We start from the raw sequence: 25,710 nt of genomic DNA on the forward strand, positions 1-25,710 counted from the left end.
TTTTTAAGGCTATGAATTTTCCTTTGATCACTGTTTTAAATGTATCCCATGGATTCTGGTATGTACTGTTTTCATTATTAAGAAAATCTGTAATTTTATTTTGTATTTTCTCTTTCACTTAAGAGTTAACAGTTTTAAAGTTTCTAGTTTGCTGGGCCTGTTTTTGATTTTCTAATCATTTATAGCTTTACTGCTTTGTGATCAGAGTATTATTTGTAATATTTCTACTTTGTGGGACTTTCTGGTATTTTCTTCTCTACATGGTTTGTGTAAGAAATAGCTTGCTGCTGGGCACCTGGGTGGCTCAGTCAGTTAAGTGCCTGCCTTCGGCTCAGGTCATGATCCCAGAGTCCTGGGATGCAGGGTCACATCGGGCTCCCTGCTCAGTGGGGAGCCTGCTTCTCCCCCTGCAGCTCCCCCAGCTTGTTCTGTCAAATTAAAAAAATCTTAGGGGTGCCTGGGTGGCTCAGTCGTTAAGTGTCTGCCTTTGGCTCAGGTCATGATCCCAGGGTCCTGGGATCGAGCCCTCATCGGGCTTCCTGCTCTGCGGGAAGCCTGCTTCTCCCTCTCCCACTCCCCCTGCTTGTGTTCCTTCTCTCGCTGTGTCTCTCTCTGTCAAATAAAAAAAAAAAAAATCTTAAAAAAAAAAAGAAATAACTTGCTGTGACTTGGTGTTTACTTTTCCACTTGTCAGTAATTTGAAGTTTGCACATTATCTTTCAGGTAGGATGACGATGCAGTTTTACTTTTTAAAAAAATTTAAAAGAAATACAACGTTATAAATAAAGCTAAAGGTACAATTTCTTTCCTTCGCCTCCCAAAGGAAAACCACTGTATAGTGTCTATGTATACTTCTGAAGTAGATGTGTATCATTCCCATGAACGTTTTTATATTTACTAAATATGTATCCATAAACTATACAGGCTGTTTTGTTACTTTAGTTTATATAAATAGTATATTGTATATCTTCTTTTTTGAGATTTATTAATGTAGATAATATTAGTGAATATTATAGTTTATTCACTCTAGCTGCCATATCCCACTGCATGAGTAAGTAATAATTATGACTCCCCTTTGTTGATTCCAATTTTTCATTATTATAAAGAGCTACCATGAACACCTTTATACATGATCCTCTTGAGTAAATTTCTACTTAGATACCAAGAAGTAAATTTCTGAGGGGCACCTGGGTGGTACAGTCAGTTAAGCATCCGACTCTTGGTTTTGGCTCAGGTCGGTTGTGAGATCCAGCCCCAAGTCAGGCGCCACACTCAGTGTGGGGTCTGCTTGAGATTCTTTCTCCCTCTCCCTCTCCTGTTCATGCCCTCGCTCTTTCCCTAAAATAAATAAATAAATCTTAAAAAAAAAAAAAAAGTAAATTTTTGAGTCATAGGGTATGCGCCAAACTCTTATCAAAAGAAGTTCTATTAATTTATATCCCCACTATCTAAGATTTCCTATTTTCCCAAACTCTTGGCATCACTGGACACCTCCATTTTTTCAATTTTTAAAACTGATCAGAGCTAACCAAACCTCTCATACAAAAAAAGTAGTATTTACAGATGGAAAACTGAGATGCTGAATTACTGCTTTATGTTTTATAGGTATTCCATTACTGGGTCTTAAACTACTAGTTTTAAAGGTATAAGACAATTTGTTGATGTTTATTTTCCAGGCCCAAAAAGTAATTTAAGCATAGCAGTGTGTCTGGAGTCCAATGTTTTGGCTTCACCATAAAACTGCTTTAACCCAATGTTAATATATCATCAGACTACTCTGAAGGGTGTTTTAAGAAAATCTGTTGCTGTTACAGTACTGCTGAGTACTTTTTACGCTTGTTAATTAAATATGACTCTCCAGGAGAAATTTTTATCTAGTCTCTGTACAGGAGCAACTACACTTATCTTGAACATCTGGTTCATTTTTATTGATGAACACTACTGGTCTTAGCTCTTTAATTATGCTAGATGTTAGAAAGCTATTGCTAAATACAAGGTCTATGTCTAGCAAATGTATAGAACCTTAAAATAGCAGGCTCCATGCCCAGTGTGGAGCCTGATGTGAAGCTTGATCTCATGATCCTGAGATCATGACCTGAGCCAAAATCAAGAGTCGGATGCTTAACCAACTGAGCCACCTAGTACCTCTGATCTACTTCATTTTGTATGCATTTTTCTAAGCCACCACAATTAAATATTCAGTTGAATAAATTCATAATATTAAAATAAATATTAAAAATGATCAATGCTATAACATCTATATTTTTTCAAAAATATGAACTAGAAGTTTCTATTCCATCATTCTTTTATACTGTCGAAGGCAATCAGATTAGAAACTATATTCTGGGATCACTTTGGTGCCTTTTTCTTTTTTTTTAAAGCTTTTATTTTTAACTAATTTCTACACCCAACATAGGGCTCAAACTTACAACCCCAAGATCAGGAGTTGCATGCTTTACCAAACGAGCCAGCCAGGCATCCCTGGTGCTTACCTTTTCTGCTACTTCCCGCACAGACTGAACACTTGTTCCATATAGATGGTTGTTATACTGGCCAGCTTCAATAAATTTATGTTCTTGAATATCTTTTTCCATCTGCTCTCTTGAAGTCACAAAATGATAATCTCTTCCATCTACCTCATAGTCTCGTTTTGGTCTAGTTGTATCTTTAATAGAAAATAACTTGAGGAAGTGTTTAGTATTAAACACAACAAATCCATTTTCTGCCTCAATAATAGTAAAGTTCAACACAATGGCAATTAACTGAAATTTAAAAAGGGACAATAGTACGGAGGAATAACTGATAACTTAGTATAAACCATTAAAAAATGGTAATGTTTACTTTTACCACACATGATGACAAAATGTTAAGAGCAATAATTAACAATTTTTATGTGGGTTACTCACGAGGAACACATGATCCAAATTTGTCAGGAAATTCTGAGATCAAGTCATCATTTATCCTGTCTTTCATAGGTCCCAATATGATCACTGGTCGAGTATAATTAACTATAAAGATAAACTGCATGTTAAAAGGAATAAATATTCAACAAACATCAATGTACTTCAGACCAGAGAACAAAAGTATCCTTAAATATTATAAAAAATTTTTTTTTCTTTTCCCATCAATGATGCCTAACTTGCCAGTTTATAAACCTTTACTAAGATCTTAAACAAGTCAGTCTCCTGTTGGAAGTCATACACTTGATAACTCAACCAAGTTAAATTCAGAATTTTAGCAGTGTTTCTATACATTGCTAATATCACCTCATTACAAATAAGAAAACACAGTTTAGTGTTTTACTGATCCTTTTTGAAGTAGAAATTGTTAGGAAGCAGATCAAAGAAGGGCAAAAAAGAAACTGGGCATAAGAGTTGATATAATCACAGTCGTGATCTAGAAAGATGATCTAATAGAAGTGGATTACACCTTACACTGGATTGTAAGGGATCATGTTAGAAACAGGGAGATTGATAGTAAGAACCAGAATTAACATTATGGTAGGAAGGATGAAAAGAAGATTATAAACAAGGAAGATATGAGAGAAGATAAATAGGGCCTAGAAACTGGACAAGGGAGATGAAAAACAGAAAGATCAAAGATGTTTCCAAAATTTTGAACAAGGGTCACTGAAGGACAGTGACACTACCATGAGCACTAGAAATAAGTTGCTTAGGAAATAAAACAGCATTATAAAACAATATAAAATGACTAGATTTCAACATACTGTGAACTAAAACCATGTTTCATAAAATACATATAGCAAATTTCTGTATATATACTTACAGAAAAAAATATAACAAAATTCTAATAAAACATTATTTTGAGGTAGGAGTTAGACCTATTTTCTAAACTAAGAGGTATATTTTTCTAGAAGATTATAAAACATCAATAGGCTTCACAAACCTTCTTGTTGATTCACTGGCTCATAAGACAAGACATATTCTTCTTGACCACCTATTAGTCAAAATACAGATGAGAAAATCTATTAAGATAACTAATGCTAATTTAATTCTTCATACATAACATATAAATTGCTAGGACTTTCCTCAGAAAATAGCAAAGATGTAGAAAAAGGTACTTTATTTATGGCAAGATTAAGTTAAAAAGGTAGCAAATTATGAAGTCATAAGGATAAGTTTGATAAATGTAAAAACAATATAAATATGCTATTTAACAACTACCTTTCTGTTATCCTGTGTTTTAAATTATCATTAGATCTGCTTAAAACCTTCATTTGTGACGTCATGTATGTGATACTAATTTTTATTTATAAGCTAAGAACTACTAAGTCTCTTAAAGATAAGTACTTTAATGAAAAGTTCTACATATGTGAGTATTTATGTAATTTACTGCTATTAAGAATATGCTGATGTTTCGGTCCCACCAGATGTAATATTTAACAGGATATATATACATTTTTATAATTATAACTATAATAAAAAATTGTAATGTAAAGGTAAAACTGTTGTCACTATTTCACTGATGAAGAAAATTCACTAATTGCTCTAATAATTCATTTATTCAATTAAAAAAATAACATTTAAAATGAATTTAAAAAGCTTTAGATAAGGGTGCTCCCTTCTACTTGCTGGAATGGGATGCTGCACAATTCATTAATTGCTTAATAAAGCCAATTAGATCTTCAAAAAAAAAAAAAAAGCTTTGGATAAAACTAAATCCTTCCCTTCCCACTCCAACTATGAATCACATAGATAGCAAATGAAATAAGATATATTTTGCTTTGACTTGAAAGCACTTTAGAAGTTAAATCCTCTAAGATTAAGTTAAAGGTTTAGAGCTTAAAATATCGTCAATATAAAACTCTACAAATTGTATCTTGACTCAGCAAAAGGAACTGAAAGACTTAAAAATTCGTTCTTAACACACACACACACACACACACACGTATAGAGAACAAACTAGGAAGGACTGTTACTTCAAGTGGTTCAATGAAAACAATCAATGTTGGATAACATACTTGAGGATTTTCTCCTTGATTATCAAGATTCTATAACAACTTTTTCACTAAATATGGCACTGGTTTATATCATACGTATGCAGCTGTAGATCTTTTAAACTCATATATTGGCTTTAAAAGTGTATTTCATTGCTTTAAAAGTGTTCTTTCCTGCTTTAAAAGCGTATTTTACTGTTTTATTGTCATAATATATAAAAAACATACCTAACAAGCTGCTTTTAAAAATATTGTACGTAAAACAGGGTTTACATATTAGCAAAAACATGCAATTTGAATATTCCACACCTAACAATTCATGCAAATGGTGAGACAGACAGTATATACTTTCATTACCTCTTTTTTTTTTTTTTTTTTTAAGTCTAGAAAGTTACTCAACTACTCTATGGTGAGTTCTGATTGTATGTTAATAAAACACTAACAAGAAATCACATTCCCACACCAAAAAAAGAAAATCATTATGTAACTATTATGCAAAAAATAACAACCAATCAAATGAGGGTTAAAAGTATATATTGTCAACATGAAAAATATCAGAGACTGATATTAACAGGATGGACCTTTTGAGCAGCCATACTCATCTGTAATCAAGATTACTTTCATATTAGACAGCAGTAAAAAAAAAAAGTTAGAAAAGCAATTTTAATTTTTAAGGAACCACAACTGATAATATTTATGTACTCCCCCCATGTCCAAATCTATTAAAAAACTCCAGATGCTTGTATAGTTCACTTAACAAGAGCAAAAATGTAACATAAGGACACCAAAAAGGAAATCAGTATTGTATGAGCAACTGTTGAAAATTTTTCCTTCATCATTTAGGTTCACCAGAAGCTGGTAGTAAACAATAACTTGATCTAGATCATTATTGGTGACAAAGAATAAAAAAGGAAATAAAGCTAACTGTAATTTAGCATTACTGAAAAACATTTTATTAAAAAAAATTTTTTTTTTGAAGATTTTATTTATTCATATGAGACAGAGAGATAGAGAGAGAGAGCATGAGCAGGGGGAGAGGCAGTGGGAGAGGGAGAAGCAGGCTCCCTGCTGAGCCAGGAGCCTGGGATCATTACCTGAGCCTAAGGCAGATGCTAAACCATCTGAGCCACCCAGGCGCCCCTTGAAAAACATTTTAATGCTCATATAAAAAACAGATTTACTAAAGAAAACGGCAAAATGCAAGTTCACCCCTCATTTAACTAGATATTTTCTTGTAAAAGACACACACACACACACACACACACACACGTACTATGTACACAAATAGCACTGTTTGTAAAGAGGATTTTAGAGTTTTATTAAAATTTTGGAATTTTGGAATTTTGTTAACTTTTGTACATAGTATGACTTTATTTTTCAATTCAGAATTTTACTTGGCTCTCTCTGATTTTAAAATGTTAAGCATCTGATATTCAGTTTTTAGAATATATCACTAAGACAAAAAACTCCCAAAGGATATATATTACTTGTGATTACAAAAGAAAAGTAACTTAAAACACTTACGGTAACTACTTTCACTATCGCTGGCATTAGAAGTTACATGCTCTGAAATTGCAGGACAATGGAAAAAATAAAGAAAACACAGTGTTATGAGTTTAAAAAAGCAAATTATCAAAATAAACATAAGGCGACATTACAAAATGTTGAGATATAAATACACATACTCAAAGAATTTTTAAAAAGCATTTTTGATTTTCTTTGAAAAATTTTTTTTCCCCAAATATGAATTAGGAAGAAAAGAAATCATGTAATTAAGGACAATGCTCCATTTCTGTACAACACAGTTTATGAACAAAATCTACGGAAAATAATCAAGTAGAATATGACAAAGAAGGCAAAGTGATCCTAAATTAGTCCAAATGTAGACATAGAACCCAAAAGGAGAAAATGCAGTTGGCACCATTTAATTTATGAAACAGTAATGACCAACAAAAGAGACAAGTTATATTTGAGCAAACAGATGCCCATTTTAATGAAGGGATATCTTAAAAAAATAAGTGATCTTGCTTTTAGTTCAGCTTCTTTCTTGTTCCTGAAGAGAAATGAAAATCCAGGTCTCTGAGATCATACAGATAAAACATTTTAGATGTCACAGATGCATATGTTCCAAAAAAAAAGTCAAACGGAAGGGAATTCTAGAAGGTGGTACTGTATTTTAAAATAGACTAGTATTTCTGAGAAGCTCTGTTTTGATAAAATTGACAATGGCTGCTTTGCAAAACAAAAAAGATAAAGCAAATACATCTACTTGCAAATTGCCTGGTCTCTCCTTGAAAGTGACCCCATTTCATAACTTGATTGTTCCATAAACACCAGGTACTCTTCCCATGTAAATGTAATCTTGAATGTTCTCTCAATAAGTATCTCCAGAGTAAATAAAATAAAATAAAATAAAATAAATTATAAAAACTAAAAAACAAAATTTTCCACAGGAGAAAGTGAAATCTAAATTTCTTATGTGAGGCAAACGAAAAAAAATTTTAAAGGGTAAGAAAACAGCTTGAGGAGAAATATCTGCTGTACCATACCACCCACAGAGTCTCCTAAAATCAAGATGCACTACTGAAAAGTTCTGAGAATGGTAGAATGTAAGATTTCAAATGAAGATAATAGTTCTTGAACTGCTGTCATGGTGAAAAATAAATCTGTTATTCTAACCTGCAAAGACAAGATATAATTTTCTTTCTTCCTTTTTTAAAATTGCAGTATAGTTAACATACAATGTTGGATTAGTTTCAGGTGTAAGGATATAACTTTCTTAATTATGATTATAAATATTTTAAATATAGCAGGGACATTAAAAATTGTAAGACTGAATAACATATGACAAGCACATGTAAAATGATGTTTTTTAAAAGTCTGTATTTAAAAATTTCTTCCCATGTTAAATGTACTTCGAAACAATCATTTTAAATTGTTGCATAATATTCTATTGAACTGATAAATCATAATTTACCTTACTACTTATTACTCAGACATCTTACTTTGCTTTAAATTGTTTTCCACCAACATCAATAATTAGGAATGTCTTCATTTATACAACTTTTTAATCTCTTGTCCTATTTCCTTAAAATTCATTCCCCAAAGTAGGAACGACACATAAAAAAAAATTCTTATAAATTTCTATTAGGATTAGTATTGTACTCTACAATCTCTAATACATAAAAGAGAGAAACATTAGTTACTGCAATGGAGTGAAGGGGGAGAGTAAGTGGGAGTATAGAAGAGACAAAATTAACCATGAGTTGACAATTACAGAAGTTGGGTAAATGAATACTTGCAGGCTTTAATTTACTATTTTTCTACTATTGAATATATTTGGCATGTTATACAGTAAAAAGTTAAAGCTACTACAAATCTCTTCTGTCTTTTCTGGGGATTTCTCCTACTCATCTCAAGTTCTCTAAGATTACCGATAGCTGTTATGCAATCAAATTCTTCAAGTTCTTTCACGTATCCTTATATGTAACTACAATAAAATTTTGCTATTCAAAGCACGGCCCTTGGAATAACATCATCACTATGCGGGAGTATTTATTAGAAAGGTAAAATGCTTTCTTCTTGATAATTAAAATACATTTTTTTTAAAGATTTTATTTATTTATTTGAGACAGAGAGAATGAGATACAGAGAGCATGAGAGGGAAGAGGGTCAGAGAGAGAAGCAGACTCCCTGCCAAGCAGGGAGCCCGATGCGGGACTCGATCCCGGGACTCCAGGATCATGACCTGAGCCGAAGGCAGTCGCTTAACCAACTGAGCCACCCAGGCGCCCCCAAAATACATTTTTTAAGAAACTTCACCAAAAAAGGTATTCAAATATCCAGTAAACATATAAAAAGGTGTTCAAGTTTTCCCTGTAATTTTCCCCTGTAATTACTTATCAGCGAAATGCAAAATAAAGCCACAACAGATATCTCTACCATCCACCAGAATGGCTATAATGAAAAAAACCCAAAAACAGATATGCCAAACACAGAGAAGGTAAGTAGCAACTGGAACTCATATACTACTGAGGGTGGCGAAATTGGTACAACCACTATGGAAAACTATTTGGCAGTAACTACTAAAGCCCCACAGATGTATGTATGTATGACCCAGCAATTCCTTTCCCAGGTATTTCCCCAACAGAAAGACATATATATGTTGACCAAAAGACATGTGGAAGAATGTTCAAAGCAACACTATTCAAAATAGCCCTAAATATATGTTTATTTACAAGTCTTAGATAATATATGCAGTTTCATGTTCTTTTTTTTATTTATATTATGAGCATTTTCCCATGTCATGTTTTAATATGATTTTCAATGGTTATATGATATTACAAAATACGGATAAATCATACTTCATTAACCACTTCCCAAATATAAAGACATTTTAGGATGGTTTCAAATTTTTTTGACTGTAATTTCTCAATAAAATTAAAATAAACTTCCTGATACATAAACCTTTATCTCTATCTCTGACTACATACTTAGGATAATTCCTTGAAGAGGAATTAGTAGGTCAAAAGATACACTTTTCCAGATATGCATAATGTTAATATATTAAAACTAGTCATTTCATACAACTCTACCACTGGGTTCTCCTTTAAAAGAAATGTCTGTCAAGATGATGGGTAGAAATTATCATTTTGTTTACTGCTTACTGGGGACATTAAGTATTTTATATACTCATTTCATTTGTTATCTTTTGAGCATTCTTCTCACATCCTTTGTTCAGTTACCAAATGAAGAATTAGTCTGCTTCTTACTGATCTGTTAGAAATTCGTAAAGATATTATCCCTTTGACATACATGGTATATTCTTTAAGTTTTAATTTTGATTTTATGATGTTTGATGACCACAGCCACTTCAAATCTAACCAAGTCTCCCCTTTCTAATCAAACATTTCTTCCTGAGAAGGTATCATATGCCTTTTCTTTGCTCTCCCTAACTACTACCTACACATCACCCATCTTAAGCAATAGTACTACTCTTACACTTATTCTTTATACAAATAAAAATAAGTCTGGTTTTGGCATCTAAGAACTCCACACAACTTTCTTTCTTTTTTTTTTTTTAATTTTTTTTTTAAAGATTTTATTTATTTATTTGAGACAGAGAGAATGAGAGAGAGAGAGCACATGAGAGGGGGGAGGGTCAGAGGCAGAAGCAGGCTCCCTGCCGAGCAGGGAGTCCGATGCGGGACTCGATCCAGGGACTCCAGGATCATGACCTGAGCCGAAGGCAGTCGCTTAACCAACTGAGCCACCCAGGCGCCCCACACAACTTTATTTCTGTAAGTCTTTGAGATGAGAAGAAAGGCTTCCCATTACGTATCTCTTTCTTATGTGCCTGACAGAGTTTTTGAGGTGTTCTACAAAATGGAAAGCTGTAAACATTGAGCTATAGGTACAAACCTCGTCTGAAACTGTGTATCATGATTTCACTTCTGAGCACCTTACACAGCCCCTCCTGAACTATTTCTTTTTAGTTCTCTGTTAAAGGAATCTTACATTTTTGCTTTTCACCTTTTTCAAAGTTGCCTTAAGATATACAAGTTGTACACGTTTCTATTTCTAGCTTTTCACAAGCTATGACGATTTACTTGCATTCTCTCACACTTCCATCATATTCTAGTTAGTTGTTAGTCAAAATTAGGATTGGCAAGGCAAATTCTCTCATTGTTTCCTCTACTCTCAACAGGGCAAATCAATGATTTATTTGATTCTCTTTTGTAGAATCACTGAGTTCATGTCTATGAAAAGTGTTCAGGGTATCACAATTTTGTTTCTCTCCTCTTCAATTAAATACCCTATTTTTCACAGGTTATATGAAATTACATGTCGATGGACATCTTTCTTGATATTCAGTGTTATTCCATTTCTTCATCAGGTTTGTTTCTCTGAAATAATTTATGCCTTTTCTTCTCAGTCCCTTCATGAGTCCTGTTTCAACAAGGCTTGATGAATACCTATATGAGTCACACTTATTTCTTTCTATTAAAATCTCACAGGATTCTGCTTAGTTTATTTCCTGTATTTGGAACTTTAGAATATAGATTACTGAGGCTACGAATAAAATCCCTGACCACCCTTTTCCCAGCATTTTCTGTTGTATAATAACTGGCACCTTGTCAACTGTTAGTCATCTGTTTTATCCAGGTTTAGAATTTTTACTGATATCTTCCCGTCTCCCTCATTTGATTATCAAGTTACCAGGTGAATAAATTATCTTAGTTCCTGTGAGATGAAGCACAAAACCCATCATTCAAGGGATCTTAAGTCTCTGTCCAGAAAATTAAATCCTTTTCTAAAGGACATTGTCTGATAATCAGTTACTATTTTTCATTTGTTTCTCTTCTCAAATCCCAATTGTCAAAATGAGAGATGGAAATAAGATGTGGCCAAGGTGTAATTATCATCCATCATAACAATATCAATATAGTAAACAAATTGTCCATTTAGTTTCTTTCCAATGAGTTTTCCACAGGTCTCTATAATGATTTAGCAGATAATAAAAATCTGTGAGTTTTTTTATGCTGAATCATACCACCTCTGAAACACATCATTCTCAAAATAAATTCTATAGCATTAAGAATCTATGGAAATATTTTCCAGTTTTAAAGATTTTCACTGATTATTTTCCCCAAAGGTAAAAGATTAAAAAAGGGTACCACCAGTAATAGTAAATTTGTGGCTCTTGCGGAATCGTAAAAAGGCACAGGCAAAAATAACCAAGTGTGTCTATATAGAAATAATTACATATAAAGCATACTGCCTCCAATCTAATACAAACCTTTAATCGTTAAGGTTGAAATAAAAGTACCTATACTGGGCGCCTGGGTGGCTCAGTCGGTTAAGCGACTGCCTTCGGCTCAGGTCATGATCCTGGAGTCCCGGGATCGAGTCCCGCATCGGGCTCCCTGCTCGGCGAGGAGCCTGCTTCTCCCTCTGATCCTGCCCCCTCTCATGTACTCTCTCTCATTCTCGCTCTCTCAAATGAATAAATAAATCTTTAAAAAAAAAAAAAATAAATAAAAGTACCTATACTTTAGATTAAAAGTCCAGTATAAAGTTAGCATAAATCAAGGAAAAAACCTCTATGAAATATGTTTATTAACGTAGATCTTAGAAAGTTAAAAGATATTGGTTTTATATGTACATATATATATATATATGTGTGTTTTTTTTTTCTTTAACATGCTGGACATGGAGCCCAATGTGGGGCCTGAACTTATGACCCTGAGATCAAGACCCAAGCTGAGATCAAGAGTTGGATGCTTAATTGACTGAATCACCCAAGTGCCCTGATACTGGTTATATCCTTAATGACCAATAAATTACAAAAAGTAAGTTTTCAATATGCTTAATAATCCAAATAGAAAGAACTATCCAGGAAAAAACTTTTGCCTAAGAGATTACTTCTATGAGTCGCTGTCACCTAAAATAACTTAGTAATATTCGGTAAACTTTCATATATAATCAATTTGAGAACACCTAAATTTAAAATTTTGTTTGCTAAAAAATGACTTGTTTCATCCATTCACTCTAACATTTACTGAATGACTCCTATATACCAGACTGTACCAAGTTTCATATGAAGATTAAGTACTAGTTAGAAAATTAAAAAAGAACAAGACAAACCCAAAACCACTGACATCTTGGTTAAAGGAAAAACAAAGGAAAATATTTCTTGTAATTCTTTAAATAATTTACAACCTCCTTGAAAAAGAGATCTATAATTTCCATCCCCCTACATCAACTGCTACTTGAATTTGAGGTCCACAATTCTTTTCTATTAACTTAAGATTCATTATATTTTAGTTTCACATTATAGCAATGCTTTTCTAACACAGAATCAAAGTGATTTTAACTTGTTTTAACAAAAAACCCGGTGGACATAAAACTGCAAGATTAGTTTCTACATTCTAATAATGTAGGCAGGTAGTACTATTTTAAAAAGCTCAAAAAAATCCCTAGCAAAAGTAATTGCCATAAAAACTACAAAAAGGAAAACGTAATTATGAGTTTTTCAAATGACATGTGAAAAATGGAGCATTAGAAAAACAAAAGGTATGTATTATAGAAATAAAAATCCCAAGCACATTATTAATATGAAAAGTCTAAAAGCAATCTAAATCATATACCTCCTCATGCCAGAAAGGCGCTACCATGAATCTCAAAATGTATATGAAAAAGGTAGGTCTGTAGATGGAGGTTAAAAAATAACTTGGGAGTATTTTGATCACTTACTCAGGCCTTTTGATCCCATGTCGTCAGGGATCTCCTGTAGAGAGTAGTTCCCAGAGAGCAAGCAATAAAAAGATAATCAAAGAAAATAGTTGTCAGTAATGCATAAAATTGGTGCTACAATAAGAGACAGTTCCAAGACCATTACAGGTGTACATATTTTAGAAAATTTTTGTAGATTTCTGAAAGTTTGAAATAAGCTAGCAGCTGAATGTAATGTACTAAAGGAATCAAAGTTCTAGCTTAGAGGCTGATTTAGGGTAGAGAAGCAAAATTTGGTATTATTTCCTGTTATTTTAAAAGTAAAATTCAGATTGTCTACATGTCCTGAAGACACAGGATAAAATGGAATGATTCCAGAAGATTTGTATCCAAGATTGTCAATGCTATACCTAGAAATCATTAAGTAGCTTCTCAGGTATCTAATTTTCCTTTAAAATAGTCTTTGAAAGCATTTTAAGTGTTTCTTCTAAGAACCCTTACATCAAATAATTCTATTTTAAACACATAACTTAAAAATACTGTTAACTTTAAATTAAGAATTCCTAAGGTGCCAGAAAAAGTTAAGATTGGTATGCAAATTAATTTATGTCTGTTAAGTTCCTCCTGGTTAAGACAGTTGGTAACCTGTTGCAGCTCTTGAAACTGTCTCCATGGTAACAACCAACTGCAGGGCAGTAGGTCCCTCTACATTTATTTTCAGTTGACCACTGGATCCACATACTTACGGTCAGCATCACTTGTTTCCTGCTCACTCTGGTCCTTGTTCTTGTAGAAGGGGAATTTTCGGGAAAAGAGGTTCTTTTTACGCTTGTCATTGAATGACTGCTGAAGAAGAGAAGGAGGGGCAAAACAAAGGGATGTCTACTATCTGTGTGTACAAAAGGCCCAGCCTAGCAGCTCTGTGGAAGCTGACTCTTGTGACCACAGTGTGCAGTTTGTATATGAATTTTATTAATCACAAAGTGAATTTCTAACTTTGTATTAACTCCTCTAACATTTCTCAACTTAAAATATTTAAAAATTTAGTGTAATTCAGTAATACCTAGAAATAAGGAATAAGTGCTACCTGATAAAAAAAAAATACCTAGAAATAAGGAGTAAGTGCTACTTGAAGAGTAACTCAAATTAGCTACTACTATAGTACAAACCAACTAATATCTGTTATCAATCCATATTTTTCTAGAAGATTCCCAGGTATGAAGTGCTCTATAGAAGTTATTTTAAATTGTTATTCTAGGCTATTCAAGTATTTTTTATGCAGTAGGTAATAATCTTCATTTTCCTCTGACTTGAGCATATTCCCTCCCTCCCCCTTTTGTGGCTCCAATAAACAAAAAGTCACTATTAAAAAAAACCAAGGGCGGGCGCCTGGGTGGCTCAGTTGGTTAAGCGACTGCCTTCGGCTCAGGTCATGATCCTGGAGTCCCGGGATCGAGTCCCGCATCGGGCTCCCTGCTCGGCAGGGAGTCTGCTTCTCCCTCTCCCACTCCCCGTTTGTGTTCCCTCTCTCGCTGTGTCTTTCTCTGTCAAATAAATAAAATCTTAAAAAATCTGACTTAAAAAAAAAAAACCAAGGGCGCCTGGGTGGCTCAGTCGGTTAAGCGACTGCCTTCGGCTCAGGTCATGATCCCAGGGTCCTGGGATCGAGTACCACCTCGGGCTCCCTGCTCAGGGGGGAGCCTGCTTCTCCCTCTCCCTCTGCCTGCCACTCCCCCTGCTTGTGCTCTCTGACAAATAAGTAAAAAATCTTAAAAAAAAAAAAAAAAAAAAAGAAAAACAAAAAAAAAAGAAAAATTTACAAGTATTGAATTTTTAAAAAAAATGAACCAAATTTTTTTTTTTTTAAAGATTTTATTTATTTATTTGAGAGAGAGAGAATGAGAGACAGAGAGCACGAGAGGGAAGAGGGCAGAGGGAGAAGCAGGCTTCCCGCTGAGCGGGGAGCCCGATGCGGGACTCGATCCCGGGACTCCGGGATCATGACCTGAGCCGAAGGCAGTTGCTTAACCAACTGAGCCACCCAGGCGCCCTTTTTTTTTTAAAGAGAAAAAAGATAACTAAATGCTTATAGTATGAATCAGAAAATGAGAAGAAAACTAAGAGGGGTCCATCAAGCACACAGAATCCAGCAAAAGATTTATCGATGCTATCCCACCAAGAAAGAAGAGTCAATAGCTCTCCTGGCCAACTTGAATGCCATCCTAACTGGTTTATTTGTCTTTAAGCTCTACTATATTTATCTATTTTTAAAAGTATAAATAAACTGGAACCAGATTTAATTCATTGGCACCATATCTTGAATAGGGAATGAAAAGTTAGGTGTTTCTAGAAGCCAAAAAGGCATTGAAGATTCTAACAGTTATACAGAACTGCTATGGAGGAGCTGCACAGCTGATCTGATGTCCCTTACTACACAGATGTTGGAAACAGATTTTTTCCCTTTTTCAATGTCCCATTTGTGCCTTCACAGATTTAAAACTATGCTGTATAAAGAAAGGTGATGTTATTAAAGAGGGATAACTTCTTTTGTAATATCTGTCACAGACATCCATGTCTTGAAGGAAATGGCCTGACCTACCAATGACACTAGGAATTATTACTTTTTGAAGCAGGAACAATATAAAGGATAAAAAATCTGTTCTGACTTTTCTTGAATTTAATCCAATGTCATAAAATGCTATCATTATTTTGAAGTATATCTACACCAGGAGGTATGTTTTGACATGCTTGTATTTTTAAGCATGTGATGCCAGGCAATTAAGGTGCTGAGGCAGATTAAGTAATTTTTGGTCAAACTCTATTATTTGAAAGGATTTGTTTTGGTGGGAATCTTAACACAAAAACAAGATTAAACTTTTATTTTTACCTTTTCATATCAATAATTCAGGATTAATAAATTCATAGTTCGTTAGTCCAACAGATTGTCTTGATTTCAATCCTAAAATTTGAAGGCTCTGATAACGCTAAGCAGAAGTTAAAAATTAAGTTGATGAGAAAAATACTGTCAAGAAATTTGGACTTATAACTGTCACGTAGCATTATTTAAATAAAAATCTTTGCTTGGATACAAATTTTAGAGAAAAGAAATGAAGAAAACTTAAGTTTCAATAGAGAAAAATTTATGATAATCTAATTTAGGGAAGGACTAAACCTTCTTCATGAAAATCATCAATGAATTTAGTAATAATTTTTCTGGTATATAATAAAACTGCTATGTTTTTAATAAAAGGTATTTATCCCTCCTACTGCATATATAGTGGCCAGAGTCAGTTTCACAGCAAACAACCAAAAGAAACATGAAGTTTAAAATGTTTTGATTTTTGATATCTTAGCAATTAGCCAAAATGAGATATCATAAAGATATCATAATATAGGACAGAAAGAAATGCCTGTTAGTTAAGAAAAGAATTAATTTTATTACATTTAATGTCCTCCAGATGAAGAATTTATTAAAAGTGAAAATAGCACAAAGCAAAGAAGATAAATATGTGTAGGGAAAACACAAAACTGAAGAAATATACTACCTTTGGATTGTCTACATTTTCAATACAAAATACTCTATTTACTTGTTATGAATGCTATATTGCAAGAGAGATAGTGTAATAAATATAAGAACTGATAAAATATCACAAAATCATGATATATATATAAAGTATAAAATTTCTATATGCGGTGTGTCAAAATAGCTAAATGAATGTTAAAAATGTTAATGAGAAACTGAAATGTTATAAGTCTGCAGTGGAAATAAGTCCATAAACCACCATGTAAGGAAAGGAAAAGAGGAACTCAGAATGGGAGATGGTAGTACAGAAAGAAATGCAGTTCTGCATCAATGGCAAGCGTATTTTTACCCCACTCAGTATCATGCATTCTTTTGGTGCTGTGTTAGGACACAGTGACTGTGTATAAGGTTGGTTACAGTCAACAAACAAGACTAAGATTTAAATATGTTGTTAATTCAGTTAACTTCTTACAGTATGAAAGAAAAGTTATAACATGCAACCTCATTTTCAATACACTGACAGTGTATTTTATGTATTTTACTAAGTTATTTTTAAGGACATGTATAAAACAAGCACAAAAAGCACTGTATAGATTTCAAATCCTGTTACTTGGGATTTTTTCCCTCCCCCAAATTTCTCTTTTAAATATTGCTTCAGGTCACACTACATAATTTTTTATTTTCTGAAAGCTGCAATTTTAAAGGAAATTATCATTTCTAAAATAATTGAATACATTATACAATTTACTTAGATTTAATTTCTTTGATCGAGGATATTGCTTATCTTATATTTTAAGCCTTTGAGTGCTTAGTGCTATCAGAGAAGCACAGATGATAGGATTAATTAATTTGCTGAGTTAACTTTCCACATTCATTTGAAATATGATCAAAAGATGTATAAAACTTTTGCTTTAGATTAAAAAAACAAATATAAAACATTCCTATGAATAGTATCTCAAAGCAACATATGTGTTTAGTTTATTTCTTCAGGCTATTACTACAATATTCCATTGTATTAATTATACACATAGCACAGGACAAAGCCTGCAGTATCTCTTTCATCTACTGGCATCCATTAGATTCAAGCAGAACTTAAAATGAAAACAAAAACATGTTTAAAATTATATATGAAAGAATTTAGAAGTATTTCTTGACCGTCTTTATATAAACTCTTCCTCTACTGTCCCTTTCTTTATTCCCTCAAAATAAAAATTCATATTGATTCAAATATTTAAAGCATGGATTCTCTTAATAAATTATATTAGGCATGAAGGAGGGAAATAAAAACTCACATTATGACCTAGTTAATAATATTCTGGGCATATTTTCTGAGAAGATGCATTATTAAATTAGCTATCATGATTCATACAAGTTTCTAACTGGACATCTGAAGGCTGAATTTATTTCACTTGTAAAAATAACCTCACCAAAGTATGTTGTTAAGAATATATCAAATGACAGTTTTGATAATCTGGAAAGGTTTATAAAATGAATGCTTTAATTTAATAAATTACTTACTTCAGCATCTACTATTACAAAGCATCACGGCAAGAGCTGTTGATAGTTAACTCTTATGGCAAAATCCTTCTAATTTTAATAGTGTAGTTCCAGCAAGAATTATGAAAAAGCCCATTATTCTCAACTATTAATATCTAGAAAAAGACATTTCATATACTCACCCCTTTATCTCCTCTTGTTTTAGAATTAAATTTCACTGTTTTTAATCGGGCTCGTTCTTTCTTCTCAACTCTGTCAAAGTACAGAATGCTATTTTTAAAGTATACCAAAATATCTAAGGGTCTAATTAGAAATCATCAGAACTGATACTCTAGTATGGGGCATTTTTATATTCTAAAACCTTCAGTAACTGTCTAGGTTTGTATCCCAAAATTGTAATTTCTGAAAATGAAATACAGGTCTCATTACCAAACAAAACCACTTGTGAAGTACCAAAATACAGTACATGTGTACTTATAGATGCACTCACATTCCATAATTATACTGAAATTATTATGAGGAACCACTTCTGAGTTTTGTAATTTTCTGGATTTTGTTTCTTTTGTTATTGTTGTTTCAATATTAGCTTAGCATGGGGCATACATATATGCTAAAAATCAAGCATAAGAGAGAGAAAGCCAACAGGGCAAAATGTTAACAATTGGTGAAAGTAGGTGAAGGATATGTGGGTGTTCCTTGTACTATTCTTCTTCTTGTACTTAATTTTCTGTAGCTCTGAAATTTTCATTAAAAAATGGGAAATACAAAAATCGAATTTAACTCCAGTGATAGATTTGTGTAAATACATGAAGTAACCAATTATAGTATACAAAAAGAGTTCTAAAGAGCTTTAAAATATCTGTGGAAGGATATACAAGACCTGGTAACCTTAGTTATCCCTCTAAAAATGAAAAGGGTGCCAGGAGTACAAGGTTAAGAGGAAGCCTGTATAGCTTTTAGATCTTCTGATTTTTGAACCATGTTAAAGTGTTAACTATTCAAAATAAGTAAGCCAACAAAACTACATCAAAACAAATGTTTCATGTAGATTGTAATACCAATATGAACTTTGTAAAATTTCAGGTCAATTAAGCTTTTTATCCTTAATTTCAACATAGCAATTATGTTAGTATATAGCAGAAAAACTTACCAAAATAGTCTATGAATAAATGCATTTTCTTCATTATCTAGCGATACAGTTTTACTGAGGGTACAGAAGAACCTTAGCAGTCATGGACTTAAAACTCGTTTTTACTATTCTAGAACAATCCATGACATGATGAGAGAGTCCACAACATGTTAACTAATTTGTAATTTTGCCTAGGCACTTACTGAGGGCATTGCAAAACTAACATTTAGTGAGTAAACGTTTACAACTCAAAATGGCTTTGTTTTCTCATCGTTACCTTGTTCACTAAGTAGCTGAGTGACTTAAATTGTGTTTATTTGTAAATACTGTTCCTGAATAAGAGCTGAGAACTATAGTAACTACAATTCCTTGTGCTATTAGAAGGAAAGAGGTCTAAGAAAGAGACAGTTCTATTTAAGAAAATACAAGTTTTGAATACATTCAAGAATGAGATGGCATAATTAGCTGTGGTTTCATACGTAGCTTATGGAAGAAAAATTATATTCTATAATTTTATTTATGAATTTGGAAATTTAGAGAGGTCTTAAGTCTCTTGCGGCACTTTTAAAAACCAACTTTACAGAATTTTTATACAAAATGAAAAGAATCTTTTTCCACCAAAGTCAGTGTATTTCTCATCTGTTGCAGGCACACATAAAGCCTATGCAAGATAGGAGGTGCCAAAGGATAAGACAATTTTTAGGAACTCTGACTCTGATATTTAAGATGTGAGGTTTCTACTGACTCAATGAGGCACAGAGACAGAGGAAGCATTTCTGAATTTAAAGTAGACTACATTCTATTCCAGGAAAAAAGTTATGCTGAGGGCTGCACTGCTAGAAGAGGAGTTGCTACCAAATATACGATCTAGCCAAATAGTTGGATCTTGTTAAATACATGGATCTAGCCAAGAACAGTCATAAATCCCAAAGCCATAACTACAAATCTTGGTAATACCTTAATATTCCTACTCTTCAACTTCTATAAACAGTAATATAAATATATATAGGTAGAGGTCTATAAATAGGTATATGATTTGGCATGCTTATCAATTATAGACTCTTAAAATAAATATTACATCATAAGCTTGACCTGAAGTGAATTAACCAGCTAGAATAAACATTAATGTCTCATTAACGATTTTTGTTGGCTATCTTAAAACTTAAAAAGACTTTCAGGCAATGATTTGCACGAACTGGACCTCACAAATAAGTTATTTGGGGAGAATTATGAACTGACATTTTAATAGCTTTCCCACAAAAGTAGGGACATTCAGCAGTATTTCACAGACCTAGAGAAGGTCCTTTACGCTGGGATCATCCTGTTCAAAGACTATCTCCACTTAACCACTTTTGCCAGTAGATAGTAAGTATGCATCACTATAATAAATGGTTAAAAGCAAAGAGGAAAGACCAGTGAATGCACCAATACTTCTAAATTAAGCAAGAAAAGAGATGTGAAGTAAATACCAGACACTTCTAAAATTTTTTATTTACACTTCCAATTTTTAAGTCTAAAGGAGGCAATTCACACAATCAAAAATCCTGAAAGTACTTAGTAGGTTTCATTACCACCTACATGGAGAAAGCACAGAGGCTTTTAAATCTTTTTCCCTCCAATGGTATAGATACACAGCAAAATTATTTAAATATATTTATTTTGTTCTGAGCAACTAAGTAGGAGCTTTAGAGAGATTTCTCTTTGGAGGCATCATATTCTTTAATTATGTCACTGGTTATAATATAAGGTGAACAAAATTAAATGACTGTGAAACATAATACGGAAAATTAACCATAAAATCACCCTCAGTAAAATAATTTAAAAAATCAACAATTATTTGTCTATGTTGCCCTACTTTCAAGTGGTAAGACTGTAATGGACTTATACTTACCTGCGTTTACTGGGAATTACCCCAACTTCGTCACTCTCCCCATCTGGTGTAACCTGCCTGGCTTGCCACCATTCATCATCAGAAGCATTAATAACATGGAGGATATCTCCAAATTTGAAGTTCAATCCCTGACTGGGAAGGCCACTGTCTTTAGTCTTGTCATAATCAAAAAGGGCTCTAGATTAAGAAGAAAAAAGTGCATGTTTATTTGGTGTTTTTGTTGTTTGTTTTAAAGATTTATTTATATTTTAGAGCGATAGAGAGTGTGTGAGAATCTTCAAGCAGACTCCCTGCTGAGTGAGGAGCCCAACAAGGGGCTCCATCTCACAACCTTTGAGATCATGACCTGAACTGAAACCAAAAGTCGGATGCTCAACTGACTGAGCCACCTAGGTGCCCCCCACCATATTTGTTATATTACCAATATTAAGTTAACATAGGATTCTGAAAGTGTATATAATCCAGATAAATAAACAACAGACCACAGTAGGCAAAGTAATGCCAAGCTCAAGAATTTGCACTATATACAGAAAGACAAAGAGACAAAAAAGAAATAGCAAAATTGACTTAGAGTAAATTTTTAAAATTAGGTATACTACCTTATTTCTCTCAATACTGAATGAAAAATTTTTAAAAATGCTTTTAGTATAATCTAATGGCAAGCCATATTGAATTCTAAAATGAAGACAAACCTAGAGAGTTACTCTAAATTAATAAACAAAGAGTAAATATTAAGAGGCACTCTTCTCTTTATTTTGGCTATACAAACTGGGTAAAACAAACTCCCTGACAGATTTGAGTCATTAGTTGTGGACTATAAGGATGGATTAACAGAGTGATTATTTTGTCAGTTAATTATTCCTTCCATTTGTTCACAAAGCTAGAGCCAATAGAATTTTCAGAGTCAGTAACAATGATGAAAACTAAGTACAGATGACTTTGCTGCCAAATATTTTGGAAACAATACTGTATTAATATAATAATTGCAAAATGTTAATCTTTTAAAATTTGATAAAAAGAAAAATTGTGTTCTATTACTTAATGTACAATATTTAAATTCTTATCCAAAGTAGTTCTCTTAAGGAAAGAATCCTAGCAATTACATTTATAATACAATTTGTTCATTTTTTGGTTCTAATTTGGCAACTGGAAATTAGGATACAAATCATAGTCCTTTTTGTGTTAACCAACTTTTTTTTTTTAAAGATTTTATTTATTTGAGAGGGATCAAGAGTGAGAGAGCACAAGCAAGGGGGAGCAGCACAGGGAGAGGGAGAATAAGGCTCCCCACCCAGAAGGGAGTCTGACGCGGGGCTCGATCCCAGGACTCCGGGATCATGACCTGAGCTGAAGGCAGATGCCTAACCAACTGAGCCCACCCAGGTGCCCTGAGTATTAACCAACTTTTTAAACCTACCTTTTTTTAAAGTTTTTATTTAAGTTCCAGTTAGTTAATATACAGTGTAATATTAGTTTCAGGTGTACAATATGGTGATTCAACACTTCCATACAACACCCATACTCATCACAAGTACACTCCTTAATCCCCATCACCTATTTAACCCAACCTCCCACCCACCTCCCCTCTGGTAACCATCAGTTTGTTCTCTGTAGTTAAGAGTCTGTTTCTTGGTTTGCCTTTCTCCCTCTTCCCCACCCCCATGTTCATTTATTTCTTGAATTCCATATATGAGTGAAATCATATGGCATTTGTCTTTCTCTGACTTACGTATTTCACTTAGCATAATATTCTCTAGCTCCATCCACGTTGTTGCAAAAGTCAAAGCAAAACGTTTTTTATGGATGAGTAATATCCCATTATACACACACACACACACACACACACACACACAACTTCATTTTCTATTCATCAGTTGATGGACACTTGGGCTGTTTCCCTAATTTGTCTAATGTAGATAATGCTGCTATAAACATGGGGGGGGGGGGCATGTATCCCTTTGAATTAGTATTTTTGTATTCTTTGGGTAAATACCTAGTAGTGCTATTGCTGGATCTTAGGGTAGAACTATTCACTGCTGCAGATTAGAGAAAGCTTAAATGGTATGTGTGAAGAGAGGGATACTGAAATAATTTACTCCATAAGACTCTAGAAATGCTCAGGAAGTAGAAGTGTACAGAATCCAGCTAGGCAGAGGTAAGTTACAGCAGTGAAAACAGAAGAACTGGTAGAAACACTTCATATAGCACTTAGACCCTCCAGATTCCTTCTCTTGTTCCCAAACTCATAGAAGACAAGAGGTTTAGTTTCTAAAGAAATTGAATCTGAGAAGCTCTGTACTTTGGAACTTGGTGGGGAGGCTAAAAACAGATTTTTTTTTTTTAAAGATTTTATTTATTTATTTGAAATAGAGAGAGAGAAAACAAATGGTGGGAGGGGCAGAGGGAGAGAGAGACTTCCTGCTGAGCAGGTAGCCTGATTCGGGGCTCAATCCCAGGACCTGGAGATCATGACTTGAGCCAAAGGCAGAGGCTTAACTAACTGAGCCACCCAGGTGCCCCTAAAAACAGATAGATTAAAAAGGAATCTGCACACTGAAAACTGAAATTCTAGCAACTTGGGGTTTAATACTGCAGGCAAGGGATTAAGGATTCTTTTCTAGAGATATTTAATGACCCCAAAGAAAAGAATGACCTGGGGTGGGAGACGGCAATGAACAAAGATAATTATTTTCTAGTTAAATCTGCTAGCTTCATTCTCTATTCATAAGGATCACTAAATATTTAAAGATCACCTCATATACAAAATACAAGAAAACAAGTAAACTAGGAAAAAGAAATACAGAGAAAGCAGAAAATTTGAGAAGAAAATATTAGAGACATGAGAAGATATTATGTCTACGAGATAAAAAGAGGATGACAAAACAAGGATCAATTAAATAAGAAGGGGCTCTCAGAAAATAAAATAGGATATTATACCCTCTTCCACACCCCAAATTCTCAATGGAGGAGAAGGCAAAATAAAGTCATTTTCAGACACGCTAAGATTCAAAAAGTATCCCCCACACACCCTTTCCTCAAGAATTTATTGAAGAATGTGCTTTGGTAAAATAAAAGTAAGTTGAGAAAGAAAAGGTGCCATCTCAAAACCAGACTCTGACACAGCAGAAAGCTAAAAGGCAGTGGCAAAGGCAAGTCCCATGTGAGAACTATACAGCAAGTCTATAGAGCAACTAGTCCAACTGGAGCAGAAAGATGGAAAAAATTGAGGTGCCCGGGTGGCTCAGTTGGTTCAGCATCCCACTTTTAATTTCGGCTCAGCTCGTGATCTCAGGGTAATGAGATCAAGCCCCATGTCAGGCTCCACACTGGGCAAAGAGCCTGCTTAAGATTCTCTCTATCCCCCTGCCTCTCTCTGTGCCCTGGCCCACACACGCATCTCCTCTCTCTCTCTCTCAAAAAAAAGAAAAAAAAAAAGATGGAAAAAATCTGAAGTGATAAGATATGTGCAACCACATGTTTCATCATGTGAAAAACTCTAGAGTTATGTAAGATAAAGAAAGATATTTAATAATAAGTACATGGACAATTAAACAAATAAAAATGACACAATTATTATGCCCAGGAAAAATGAAGGGTTGCAAGAGAAAGGAAGCATGGTCATAATATACTACTTGAGTGAGTAATGACAGATAACTACATAGTCACATAACTCTAAATGCTATTAATTTTATTAGAAGTGATGGCACTATATTTGAGTGATAGAGGAAGAGGCAGAATGATCTGATATGAAAGAGAAAGTTGTTATCTACTATGACAATAAGTCCATAATGTCCAAAGTTGGTAAACTAGAAAACAGCAGTATATGTGGAAGGAAAGGCAAGGGAGTTTGCTAAGAAAATGGAGATGATTATTTTTAGAGAATGAAATTGGGGATTGTTGGGAGGTGACAGTTATTTTTCATTAAGTTTTTTGATAATATATAACTTGTAAAAGTATTTACTTCTTTAAAAAATAAGAAAAAGGAAAGATGATTCATTAAATGTACCTAAAACAAATATAACCTAATGTTTTGATTTTTATGCTTTTGTTAAGTTTTTAATGATCACTTATTAAAGATGACACCTAATTATACTAAAATTAGAAAAACAAGAAGAAAATGAAAAAAGTATAAACAGAAATGTTATTCCTTTTTCTGTGGATATCAATATCACATAAAATACTTTAAGGACTCTGGAACAGAAAAATTTAATAAATATTGCAAGAATTAGTGGAAGGAAAGAAAAATCTGATACACTAAGGATTCCCAGATCATTGGTAGGGCAGAAGGAACGAAAGGGGTAGGAAAAGAACAAGTGAAGAAAGTGAGAAAAATTTCCTTTTATTATGTATCACAGAATAAAATTATTTGAGAGAATAAGTCATATCATATGTAAACAAGTACAGAGTACATGCTTGTTTGTATAAATGTTTTTTTTTTTTTAAAGATTTTATTTATTTATTTGAGAGAGAGAGCACAT

General features: G+C 33.4%; 1 protein-coding gene across 12 annotated transcripts in view; it reads right to left on the bottom strand.

The window, feature by feature from the left end:
* The window catches only part of DLG1 (discs large MAGUK scaffold protein 1), a 259,668-nt gene that overhangs the window by 17,804 nt on the left and 216,154 nt on the right, over window positions 1-25,710 (bottom strand). For 4 of the 12 annotated variants that reach the window (XM_044919872.1, XM_021692592.1, XM_044919880.1 and 1 more), the window contains 7 exons: window positions 21,233-21,409; window positions 18,395-18,464; window positions 13,214-13,247; window positions 6,482-6,523; window positions 3,907-3,957; window positions 2,907-3,008; window positions 2,493-2,665 (listed from right to left, as the gene is read on the bottom strand). In XM_044919872.1, coding sequence (XP_044775807.1) covers window positions 2,493-2,665; window positions 2,907-3,008; window positions 3,907-3,957; window positions 6,482-6,523; window positions 13,214-13,247; window positions 18,395-18,464; window positions 21,233-21,409 — 649 coding nt within the window. Of the gene's footprint in view, window positions 1-2,492; window positions 2,666-2,801; window positions 3,009-3,906; window positions 3,958-5,538; window positions 5,575-6,481; window positions 6,524-13,213; window positions 13,248-13,938; window positions 14,039-18,394; window positions 18,465-21,232; window positions 21,410-25,710 lie in introns of those variants that run through there. The other 8 variants (XM_021692593.1, XM_021692589.1, XM_021692590.1 and 5 more) reach the window with 4 other exon arrangements.

The sequence above is a fragment of the Neomonachus schauinslandi genome, chromosome 1, assembly GCF_002201575.2.
Source record: "Neomonachus schauinslandi chromosome 1, ASM220157v2, whole genome shotgun sequence".
Classification (NCBI taxonomy): domain Eukaryota; kingdom Metazoa; phylum Chordata; class Mammalia; order Carnivora; family Phocidae; genus Neomonachus; species Neomonachus schauinslandi.